We start from the raw sequence: 12,671 nt of genomic DNA on the forward strand, positions 1-12,671 counted from the left end.
CTAGGACCTTTTTCTGACCCTGTTCACCCCAATTTCATTTCCCTCCACCTCTGTCTCCCCAGCAAATTTCACCCTCCCAGGGTCCCCCTTCTGATGGCTGGAACCTGAGCCCCAGCCGCAGCAGCCAGGTTGACACACTGCTTTGTTTGGCTCCAATCTCTATCCCGTGAGGGCCACGTTCTCGGACTCTGTCCTGCTCCCACTGAATCCCTGCTCAGCTCCCAGTTTGGCTCTGGGAGTCCCCCAGGAGCTCCAAGCCCCTGGTGAAGTCTGGCACCTCTGAACCTCTTCCAAGGCAGCAGGGATTAACCACACATGCCCATCTCCATGCTGCTGTTGCTCCTACCTCAGACTGACAGGGGCTGGGAGTGAAGTGAGTTTTTCAGCATGCCTTGAATCAGGAACCAAGTCCATGGGAAGTTGTTTTCTGAATGAGTGGCTATTGGAAAGAGACAAGCTAAGGAGAGCCGAGCTAGGAGTCTGGATGGGGAGAAAAACTGCTCAGAACAGTGGGAACCGAATGGTGTGAGGGGGTGGGGGAGGGAACTGAATTTCCGGCATTGATTGGATCCCAGACTACGTCGCCAATTAGCACATGACGTCTTTCGGAACTTTATGTGTTCTGGTAATACAGAACTGGTGGTATGGCTATATAATTTGCTCACAGGATATCCAGGATCCCAAAATTTTTGACAATTTGACTAAAAGAATATAAAATTGTTTTAACGTGATAATAGAGAGCACCCTAGCTACCCAAGCAAAGGGGAATGCGAATACATGCCAGTATTGAATGATTTTGTAGTCAACTTTTTTAGGTACATATATAAATACAGTATGTGATTTTTCAAAGTATTATCTTTCCACATCCTTGTCTACATACAACATAACATACAACATAAACTAACATACAAAGTATTCATTCAATCAACTGTATTAAGCACTCACTGTTTATAGAGTACTGCACTAAGCACATGGAAAGTACAATTCAGCAATAGAGATAATCCCTGCCCAAACCAGGTTTACAGTCTAGAAGTATGTTATTAGTGCAAGGGTTAACAAAACCCTGCCATGATCAAGTACTAAATTGACTTAGGCACTAATCACTCTATTAAGTTCAGTCAAAGCACTTCTAAGGAAGTATTTAATCAAAAGTATTTACTGAGCAATTATTGAGTGCAGTGCATTAAAAGCACATGGGAGATACCCTTTGCAACAAATTGAAACTCCTGGCTTAGAATGCCAGCCCATAAGTAGCTAAGATGCATCATTTATTTCACTCACTTCTTCATTAAAGCTTTCCAACTGAATCAAGCACAATTCTTCTTTCTCTGCAATCTCCAATTCCCCCCTTTTTGAGAAGCAGTATGGCCTAGTGGAAACAGCACGGGCCTGGGAGTCAGAAGACCTGGGTCTAAATCCTCACTCTGCCACATACCCGCTTTGTGACCAAGGGCAAGTCACTTCAATCTCGGTGCCTCAGTTTCCTCATCTGCAAAATGGGGATTCCATACCTGTTCTCTCTCATGTGAGCCCCATGTAGGACCTAATCATCTTATATCTACCTCACTGCTTATTACAGTGCTTGGCACATAGCAAGTACTTAAATACCATGATTATTATTATTATTATCATCATCTTCATCATTAAGACACTGTTACATAGATGTCCCATCAGGACTTCAAGCTGAACTCAACTTGATCTCATCTCCCCTCCCAAATTCTTTTCACTTAAATTTCTCATTAGCTTTGACAATCCCACTGCCCTTCCCATTTGTGAAGTCTGCAAACTCAGTATTAACATGGATTCCTTCCACTCTTTCAACCTCCATTTACTGTTGGAAGCCAATTCTTGTCAGTTTTTCCTCCTCAACATTTCCAGGATTTACTCCCTTCTTCTTCACCCAAAAGGCCATCACAATTGGTCCAGGTACCAGTAATTTCAGCCTCCTCCCTGATCTCCCTGACTCTCCTTTCTCCTGTCCATACTGCCCTTTGCTACCCAGATCATTTTTCTAAAATGACTTTCTGAACATATATTCCCACACCTCAAAAACCTTCAATGGTTAGCCAACTGTCACTATATCAGGTTGAAATACCTGACCATCAGCTTCATGTATTCATTCAGCTCTTTCCCAATTCCTTCTAACAAAGTAACTCTAGGCATCATCTAGCATGTTTAAAAACCTATGAAAATTCTGTTTTCTATTATTTGTAGTCTTTATGTATCCCTTATTACATCCTATCAATTTTAATGATGCTTGTGCTCTCTTGTGCATTTGGGTGTCTTTAAACTGAAAGATCCGAGAAGGTTGATACTATGGGCAAAATGCTCCTTTATAATTCCTCACATAATCCTGTAATTCGACCAATGTTCTGCACAAATCATATTTTCTGAAGCCATCAAAAATTATTACAATGAGAATCCCATTTTCTACTTTTCTTAATAATAAAAATGAATTTTGATATCCAGGTTTCTTAATCCATCAATTCATAATTTCTTCAAATGATGAAGAAATTAGATTGTGAATTTTGGATTGTTTTCTGCTTTGATTGTAGGCTTTCAAGCACATAGAAGAATACTCCACACATTAAACAGCAAAGATGATGGGAAAAAAGAACACCACACCACTCAAAGTATTCACTCTATCAACCAATCAATCAATCGTATTTATTGAGCGCTTACTGTGTGCAGAGCACTGTACTAAGCGCTTGGGAAGTACAAGTTGGGTCCAGTGGTCAGGATTTCAGAGAAGCGAGGCTTCTGCTCCTGAGGTGTAGAAAGGACACCCTGCCACCGATCGACACAGAGAGTGTGAGACTAGAACCTGGGACACCCCAAGAGGAGAGGGAAAATGACAAGTGAGAAATGTGAGCCTCAGGATGTGTACAGGAAAATATGGTCCTGGCGGGGAAATGTATGGGTGGTTAGAATTAGAACCACTTTCACTGTTACCTAATTAAGAAACCAGTAATAATAATAATAATAATAATAATGGTATTTGTTAAGCACTTACTATGTGCAAAGCACTGTTCTAAGCACTGGGGAGGTTACAAGGTGATAAGGTTGTCCTAAGGAGGCTCACAGTTTTAATCCCCATTTTACAGATGAGGTAACTGAGGCACAGAGAAGTTAAGTCATACAGCTGACAGTTGGCGGAGCCGGGATTTGAACCCATGACCTCTGACTCCAAAGCCCGTGCTCTTTCCACTGTGTCTTCTTGCAGTAGGGGTTGAAGGAGAAGCTCTGGGTCCCAGGGGACATGTGGACCTGGGGAATTGCTGGGGAGGGAGGGAGCGCTTTTTCTGTGAGCTTCCTGTAGCCAGCCTCACGAAGGGAATGGTAGTCTAATCCCCATCAGGGCGATGTCTGGACTTCAGTGGAAGGGTGGTAGCAGCAATGGGGTGTAAGGATTTGGGGGTGTACTGAACAGGATGTCCTCAAACCTGCATTAGAAGGATGGAAGAATTGGAGAGTCAGTGGAGCCAGTGGAGGCTGACCAGGGTCCTAAACTGACTCCCCAGGTTTTTTTGAATGGGATTTAGGGCTGAGAAGCCCTGGTGATATCACAGGTGGCATTAGAGAAAGGGGAAATAGTATAGATAATGGGTCAGAGATAAGACAGGCAAGAGCAAGGGTCAGTTAGGAGGTTACAAATTGATCAATTTACTAATGGTAGATATGGAAAGAGAGAATTATGAAATTTACATCAGCAAGGTTGAAAGGTTTAGAAACTGAAGACCTGCTGTTCCCATGTTTCGCCTGAAATACCCTTCCCTCATGACATACTTCCCCCTCAGGTTATCCTTTGCCTCCTCATTCAGGGCTCAACTCAACTCCCTGTCCTAATGCACACCACACACCACACACACACACACACACACACACACACACACACAGAAGATTTCAGCAGTAAGAGCACTGGCAGCTAGAGGACAGAGTAGGTCCAATGAAAGTCCAGCAAAAATCACCCAAAGGCTTCTCCTTAAAATGAAGATGATCGTGGAAAGTCTCCCTCCCTGAACTGGAAATCTATTGAAAATATCTATTCTTGGCAGTTTTACCAGATATCTCATTCCTTCATATACACTGCTCTACACCTGTCCAACCTACACCCACATACTTTCTCAGACTAGTGTGGCATTGTTGCCCAGGCTGGAGCTAGGAAAATATTTCCTGAATTTGCATTCACTGACACCTTCATTCTCCAAATCTACTGGACTCTCAGAGACCAAAAACACAAAGACTTGTCGGTGATCTCACTCACCATTCCCAATTTCAACTACAGTTCTCCTACTTTTGATTATTTGATGTGGACTGATATGGGGGCTTTGAAAAATATTTCTCACTTCTTAATAAGAGTATTTCAAAATGCTTACCCAAATAAATTCCTACTCACAAACATCTCTAAATTACAGGAGAATTAGAGTTTTCATTACTATTTAACAGGTGAGAAAAAAAGGAAAAGAGAGAAGGCATAGTTTGTGCAATCAATAAATAACTGCCTTCCTTCATTTGTGTCATTACCACAGAGATATTGAGAAAATTATTTGCTTAAATAGCCAGTCAGTTTTTTTTTACCATGCTGCATAAGACCACTTAACACGAATAAATCATTAAAATTTTTATTTGGTGTACGACACAATGTCGAAAATGTTTCAAACTTCTGAAGGGAAATTCTTACCTAAAATCGTTCGTACATCCATAGTACATAGAAATTTAAGAAAATGTGAAAAGTCGAAACAGGAAAAATACATTAATTTGGACTGTACTGACGGGAATTTACTACAACTTGTACTTGAACTTCCCTCTTAGTTCGTTCTTTTGCCCTCTCTTTGATTCCAAAAGATAGCAGGATTTGGTCAAAAGAAAGAAGCTTTGGATCCACTGAGTATATATACATATACACATGTACATATATATATATATATATACACATGTACATATATATATATATATATATATATATATATATATTTTTTTTTTTTTTTTTTTTTTTTTTAAAGTTGTAGGGGATTGAGCTGAGGTAATGGAGTGTCAGGGTAGGGGAGAGGGAAGGAAGAGAGATGTGTGGAATAAAAAATTTTTTGTCACTCAAGTTGCCCAAAGACAGATGTAAAGAGAGCCAGAAAGAGTGCCAAACCAGTATGAGGGGACTTAGAGCCTCACAGTTCTATGAAAGAAGTCAATCTATAAATTTGCAATTATTTCATCATTTATTCTGGCACTACCTTCTCCTTAAATGGAGTCTGCACGTAAAATCCTTGCTTGCACTTTATAATGTGCTGCAACTCTTCCCCCTACTCATTTGTTGTACTCTGTTGCAAGGAACATGGCTGGTGAGGAGGAGACAGAATGAGTGCCACAGTGAAAACCACCATCACCATACTCAAACAGTATAGCTTAGTGGAAAAAGCACGGGCTTGGGAGTCAGAGGATGTGGGCTCTAATCCTGGCTCTGCCACCTGTCTACTGTGTGACCTTGGGCAAGTCACTTCACTTCTCCGTGCCTCAGTTACCTCATCTGTGAGCCCCATGTGGGACAACCTGAATACCTTGTATCTACCCCAGGACTTAGAACAATGCTTGGCACATAGTAAGTGCTTAACAAATACCACCATCATCATCATCACGCAGGTTCTTGGGATCGGTCCTCACCCAACGTTTTGGCAGGACAGTCTCAGAAGAATCTCTCCTCACACAAACCTTTATTATGAATTAGGTTATACTGTATTTACAGTTATTCTGGTACCAACCTGCTGATAACTAGAAACATAATTCTTCATAGTAGGGTAAACATCTGAATACCAGTTGGTAACTTACGGCTTGGGATTTCCTTATTTTCCACTGTATGATGTCGGGTTGGCTTGTACAGCCCTCCTGCAAGACCACTTTCTTGTCCAGAGATGCAAGATTGACACTGATCATTTCTTCATCTTGTGCATTCTATGTATAACACAAATTAAATGCATGGTATAGACACAAACAGGTTTAAACTGGATAATTATTGAAGGAAAACAGTACATTAACTGACCTTTAGATTTTACTAGGATTTTAAAGGCTTTCTAGAAGTATGAAAATTCTAAGCACGATCCCAAAATGGGCATGAGTTCCAAAACAATAATAATAATACTGATGGTATTTGTTAAGCACTTATCATGTGTCAAACACTGCCTTAAGCACTGGGGTAGATACAAGATAAGCAGGTTGAACAAAGTCCCTGTCCCACATGCAGCTCACAGTCTCAATCCCCATTTTACATATTAGGGAACTGAGGCCCTTAAGAGGGCAAGTTAAGTGACTTGCCCAAGGTCTTACAGAAGCAAGTGACAGTGCTGGGATTAGAACCCATGACCTTCTGATCCCAGGCCCGTGCTCCATCCACCAGGTCACGCAAAATACGAACACAGAAGTGACCATCTTTATATCAGAAAGAATTAAAATGCATTTACTTATAGAATAAAATCTTAAACAGCAACTACAATTGATTTACTCTAAAATATGAGATTGCATTGCTACATTTACGAAAGGACCTAAGCAAAATCCTGACACACAAGCCTTACGTGTTTCCATTTTAAATTGGGATCAATGGTCCCCTAGGAGACGCAGACATTATGCATTTACCCCATTTTCGAGGAACTCCACAAAACTTGGCACCCCTCCTCCCTTCCGCAGCACCCGACTGCCATTCCTCCCAGGTAGGGAGGGCAGTTACTCAATCTCCTACCAGACCCAGACCCTTCCTTGGCCATCAGCCTCAGACTTCCTTCTCCCTAGCCCTCACCTCTGCCACCATAGATACTGCTATACTGCTGGCAGCAGATACTGCTGCCGAACGCTGCTGGCGAAAGTCTAAACACCATGCCAACCTCGTTCACTTCAAGTTTATCCTTTCCTGCCTTAACTCAGCCCTCTCCTCTGCCAGACAAAACTATTTCTCCTCCCTTATTGACACCCATGCCCATCATCCCCGCCAGCTCTTCCGTACATTCAACTCCCTTCTCAGGCCCCCGGTTCCTCCCCCTCCCCCTTCCCTCACCCCCAACGATCTGGCCTCCTACTTCATTAACAAAATTAAATCCATCAGGTCCGACCTCCCCAAAGTCACTCCCCCCGCTTCCCCCAACCCCCCGGCTCTCAACACTCTCTACTACTCTCCCATCCTTCCCAGCAGTATCCTCAGAGGAGCTCTCCTCCCTCCTCTCAAGTGCTACTCCGGCCACCTGTGCTTCTGATCCCATTCCCTCTCATCTCATGAAATCTCTCGCTCCATCCCTTCTCCCCTCATTAACTTCCATCTTCAACCGCTCACTCTCCACTGGTTCCTTCCCCTCTGCCTTCAAGCACGCCCATGTCTCTCCCATCCTAAAAAAAACCCTCTCTTGACCCCACCTCACCTTCTAGTTATCGCCCCATCTCCCTCCTACCATTCCTTTCCAAACTCCTTGAACGAATTGTCTACATGCGTTGCCTCGAATTCCTCCACACCAACTCTCTCCTCGACCCTCTCCAGTCTGGCTTCTGTCACCTACATTCCACGGAAACTGCCCTCTCAAAGGTCACCAATGACCTCCTGCTTGCCAAATCCAACGGCGCATACTCTGTCCTAATCCTCCTTGACCTCTCAGCTGCCTTCGACACTGTGGACCACCCCCTTCTCCTCAACACGCTATCCGACCTTGGCTTCACAGACTCCGTCCTCTCCTGGTTCTCCTCTTATCTTTCCGGTCGTTCATTCTCAGTCTCTTTTGCAGGCTCCTCCTCCCCCTCCCATCCCCTTACTGTGGGGGTTCCCCAAGGTTCAGAGCTTGGTCCCCTTCTGTTCTCGATCTACACGCACTCCCTTGGTGACCTCATTCGCTCCCACGGCTTCAACTATCATCTCTATGCTGATGACACCCAGATCCACATCTCTGCCCCTGCTCTCTCCCCCTCTCTCCAGGCTTGCATCTCCTACTGCCTTCAGGACATCTCCATCTGGATGTCTGCCCGCCACCTAAAACTCAACATGTCCAAGACTGAACTCCTTGTCTTCCCTCCCAGACCCTGCCCTCTCCCTGACTTTCCCATCTCTGTTGACGGCACTACCATCCTTCCCATCTCACAAGCCCGCAACCATGGTGACATGCTCCACTCCGCTCTCTCATTCACCCCTCACATCCAAGCCGTCACCAAAACCTGCCAGTCTCAGCTCCGCAACACTGCCAAGATCCGCCCTTTCCTCTCCATCCAAACCGCTACCCTGCTCGTTCAAGCTCTCATCCTATCCCACCTGGACTACTGCATCAGCCTTATCTCTGATCTCCCATCCTTGTGTCTCTCCCCACTTTAATCCATACTTCATGCTGCTGCCCGGATTGTCTTTGTCCAGAAACGCTCTGGGCATGTTACTCCCCTCCTCAAAAATCTCCAGTGGCTACCAATCAATCTGCGCATCAGGCAGAAACTCCTCACCCTCGGCTTCAAGGCTCTCCATCACCTTGCCCCCTCCTACCTCACCTTTCTCTCCTTCTACAGCCCACCCTGCACCCTCCGCTCCTCTGCCACTAATCTCCTCACCGCGCCTCGTTCTCGCCTGTCCCGCCATCGACCTCCGGCCCACGTCATCCCCAGGGCCTGGAATGCCCTCCCCCTGCCCATCTGCCAAGCTAGCTCTCTTCCTCCCTTCAAGGCCCTACTGAGAGCTCACTCCTCCAGGAGGCCTTCCCAAACTGAGCCCCTTCCTTCCTCTCCCCCTCGTCCCCCTCTCCATCCCACCATCTTACCTCCTTCCCTTCCCCACAGCACCTGTATATATGTATATATGTTTGTACATATTTATTACTCTATTTATTTATTTTACTTGTACATATCTATTCTATTGATTTTATTTTGTTAGTATGTTTGGTTTTGTTCTCTGTCTCCCCCTTTTAGACTGTGAGCCCACTGTTGGGTAGGGACTGTCTCTATATGTTGCCAACTTGTACTTCCCAAGCACTTAGTACAGTGCTCTGCACAAAGTAAGCGCTCAATAAATATGATTGATTGACTGATTGCTATCACCTCAGCTGGAGAGCAGGCAGCAGTGGAAGCAGTGAAACAATGAAACAGAGAATTCTCCCCTCATCTCTGCTGCCGCCACCACTTGCCCTCCTGTCCTTATGTTTAGAATAGAGATAATAATAATGATGGTATTTGTTAAGCACTTACTGTGTGCCAAGCACTAAGGGGGAACCTGGGAAATGGGAAGGGTTAAGACCAGAAAACCTGCAGGAACCATCCTTCCTTTCTCAGTCCCATAACCCTGGCGTTATCATGAACTCAACTCTCTCATTCAACCCACAGTCACCAAATCCGGACGGTTCAACCTTTACAACATTGTTAAAATCTGCCCTTTCCTCTCTATCCAAACCGCTATCATGTTAATCCAAGCACTTTAGAGTGGTGAGAGGTGAGTATTCCTGTCTGTCACAGGGGAGACTGGGGTTCAAGTCCCCCACAGGGAGGCAGACTGTATTATTGTTATTATAGTTTTTCCCTTAGGCATTTGTAGCCTACAATCCAATGTCTGAGGTTTCCTAAGAAAGTATATATGAGCAATTCCCAAAGACAATTTTAGAGCAGCAGCATGACCTAGTGGATAAAGAATGGGTCTGGGAGTCAAAGGGACCTGAGTTCTATTCCCAGGTTTGTCATTTATCTGCTGGCTGACCTTGGGAAAATCACTTCACTTCTGGCTTAGTGGAAAGACCATGGGCTTGGGAGTCAGAGGACATGGGTTCTAATCCCAGCTCTGCCACTTGTCTGCTGTGTGACCTTGGGAAAGCCGCTCAACTTCTCTGTGCCTCAGTCACCTCATCTGTAAAATGGGGATTAAGCCTGGAAGACCCACGTGGGACAACCTGATTACCCTGTATCAACCCCAGTTCTTAGAACAGTGCTTGGCACATAGTAGGCGCTTAACAAATGCCATTATTATTATTATTCTTTGTGCCTCAGTTCCCTCATCTGTAAAATGGAGATTAAGACCGTGAGCCCTATGTGGGACAGGAACTGTCTCCAACCTGATTATCTTCTATCTGCCCTAGCACTTACAGCAGTGTCTGGCACAGAGTATGCACTGAACAAATACCACAATTATTATTATCATTATTATCTTGACTTGATTACAGTATCAGCCTCCTTGCTGACAGCGCCACCTTTTGTCTCTCTCAACTCCAGTCCATACTTCACTCTGCTGTTCGGATCATTTTTCTACAAAAATGTTCAGTCCATATTTCTACACTCCTCAAGAACCTCTACGGGTTGCCCATCCACCTCCACATCAAACAGAAACTCCTTTCCATCGGCTTTAAAAGCACTCACTCATCTTTCCCCTCCTACCTTACCTCTCAGCTCTCCTCCTACAACCCAGCCTGCACACTTCACTCCTCTAATGCCTTCTCACTGTACCTCAGTCTTGTCTATCTCACTGCCGACCTGTCACCCACATCCTGCCTCTGGCCTGGTGCACATATCCGACAGATAATTTACTCTTTCCCTCTTCAAAGCCTTACTGAAGACACATCTTCTCCAAGAGGCCTTCTCTAAGCCCTCATTTCCTCTTCTCCCACTTCCTTCTATGTCACCCTTGCACTTGGATTTGCTCCCTTTATTCACCCCTCCCACAGCCCCTCACCACTTCAGTACATATTTATAATCTATTTATATTAATGTCTGTCTCCTCTAGGTTGTAAGCTCGTTGTGAGCAGGGAATATGTCTCTCAACTATTGCTACTTTATTCTCTCCCAAGCACTTGGTACCAGTGTTCTGCCCACAGTAAGCGCTCAGTGAATATGATTGATGGATTGGGAACAGGAGGGCTGGGCTAGGAAGGAAGAGAAGGAGCTAATTCTCTGGAGAATTTGCTTCGGGGAAGATCTGAAGCAATTTCCACCTTTCCCATTCAATCAGGCCTTGGAAAGAGTGCCTCAGCTTCCCCTCCCCTCCTCATCGTCCCAACTCACTCCCTTTGCTCTACCTCCCTCCCCATCCCACAGCAGTTGTGTATATATGTACATATCAATAATTCTATTTTTATATAAATGCCTGTTTACTTGTTTTGATGTGTATATATCTCTAATTCTATTTATTTATATTGATGCTATTGATGCCTGTTTACTTGTTTTGATGCCCGTCTCCTCCTTGATAGACTATAAGCCCTTTGTGGGCAGGGATTGCCTCTTTTTATTGCTAAACTGTACTTTCCAAGTACTTAGTACAGTACTCTGCACACAATAAGTGCTCAGGAAATACAACTAAATGAATGAATGAATGAATGAATGAATAGTGGATCTAAGCTGGCATGACAGAGCTGCCTGCTGTTCAACACTCATGTCATCTATTCTAGTGATGCTTGGGTATTGTGGATGGCTGTGGCCTGCTCCAACTATCATTCATTCATTCATTTATTCAATCATATTTATTGAGCGCTTACTGTGTGCAGAGCACTGTACTAAACGCTTGGGACGTAGAGACGGTCCCTACCCAACAACGGGCTCACAGTCTAGAAGACGGGCTCACAGTCTAGAAGTCTATCATACTTACCTACTTGCAACAATACTTACCTCCTTTTCCTCCCCACAGCACTTGCATAAATATTTGTACAGATTTATTACTCTATTTATTTTATTTGTACATATTTACTATTCCATTTATTTTGTTAATGATGTGCATATACCTTTAATTCTATTTGTTCTGATGATTCTGACACCTGCCTACATGTTTTGTTTTGTTGTCTGTCTCCCCCATCTAGACTGTGAGCCCGTTATTGGGTAGGGACCGTCTCTATATGTTGCTGACTTGTATTTCCCAAGAGCTTAGTACAGTGCTCTGCACACAGTAAGCACTTGATAAATACGATTGAATGAATGAATGAATTTTATCTCTGATTATAACTCTCAATTTAGCAAGCAAACCAAGCTTATTAAATGAATCCACATTACTGGACTACTGCTGGGGGAGTAGCACCCGACTGAATGAAGAACCTTTTCTGCTCTGTTATCTTAAAAATCATTCAGTCACGGTGTGTTGGTATTAAGAAGGTCTTCAAGGGCTGCCGGAAGCTAATTGCTCATTCACTAACTGCATTTCTCCACCCCCAGCAATTTTGTGCCCTACCAGGACCAAATCAAGGAATTCAGGCCAACTTTTAATTTTGAGCATGGGGGCAAACGTGGGGCAGGGCACTAGGGAGCATGAAGCATTAAGGGAGCAGAGCACCAAGGAGTATGGAGCACTGAGGAAGTAGGTGACTGGTGGAAAAGAGTGACAGTAAGAAGGGAATTAGAGAAGGAAGGAGTTAAAGGGGAGGAAGGGAACCAGGGAGAGTTAGAAAAGAGGGGAAAGTTAGAGGACAGAGGAGGAGGGGGTAGAGGGAGAAGAGAAAATGGAAGGGTAGATAAGGAAAGAAAACAAAAGGAATAGGGAAAGGGAGGTCAGGATATTCCCTCTTGTCAGTAAGGTGTTTTCCACCCTTACCGGGCTCTTGAGTACCCTCCTCCTACCCCACCTCACTCCCTTCTAGGAAGCCTGGAGGATTCTCTGGGGATGTGGAGGGGGTCAGAGTTCCAAATCTGTTGTACTGGTTTAACACCAAGAGGCCTGCATCCCCAGACATTTCCTGGCCTGGCGAGGCCTATGGCTGAATCTCCCT

At 44.4% G+C, this 12,671-nt stretch overlaps 1 protein-coding gene across 6 annotated transcripts in view; it reads right to left on the reverse strand.

Moving 5' to 3' along the window:
- CAPS2 (calcyphosine 2) overlaps positions 1–12,671 on the reverse strand; it is an 89,454-nt gene that overhangs the window by 54,490 nt on the left and 22,293 nt on the right. For 5 of the 6 annotated variants that reach the window (XM_038756665.1, XM_038756666.1, XM_038756664.1 and 2 more), the window contains one exon: positions 5,821–5,943. The exons of the other annotated variant lie outside the window; for it this stretch is intronic. In XM_038756665.1, the coding sequence (XP_038612593.1) occupies positions 5,821–5,943 (123 nt within the window). The remainder of the gene's footprint in view (positions 1–5,820; positions 5,944–12,671) is intronic. 6 annotated transcript variants of the gene reach the window in all.

Source organism: Tachyglossus aculeatus, chromosome 14 (genome assembly GCF_015852505.1).
Source record: "Tachyglossus aculeatus isolate mTacAcu1 chromosome 14, mTacAcu1.pri, whole genome shotgun sequence".
NCBI lineage: Eukaryota > Metazoa > Chordata > Mammalia > Monotremata > Tachyglossidae > Tachyglossus > Tachyglossus aculeatus.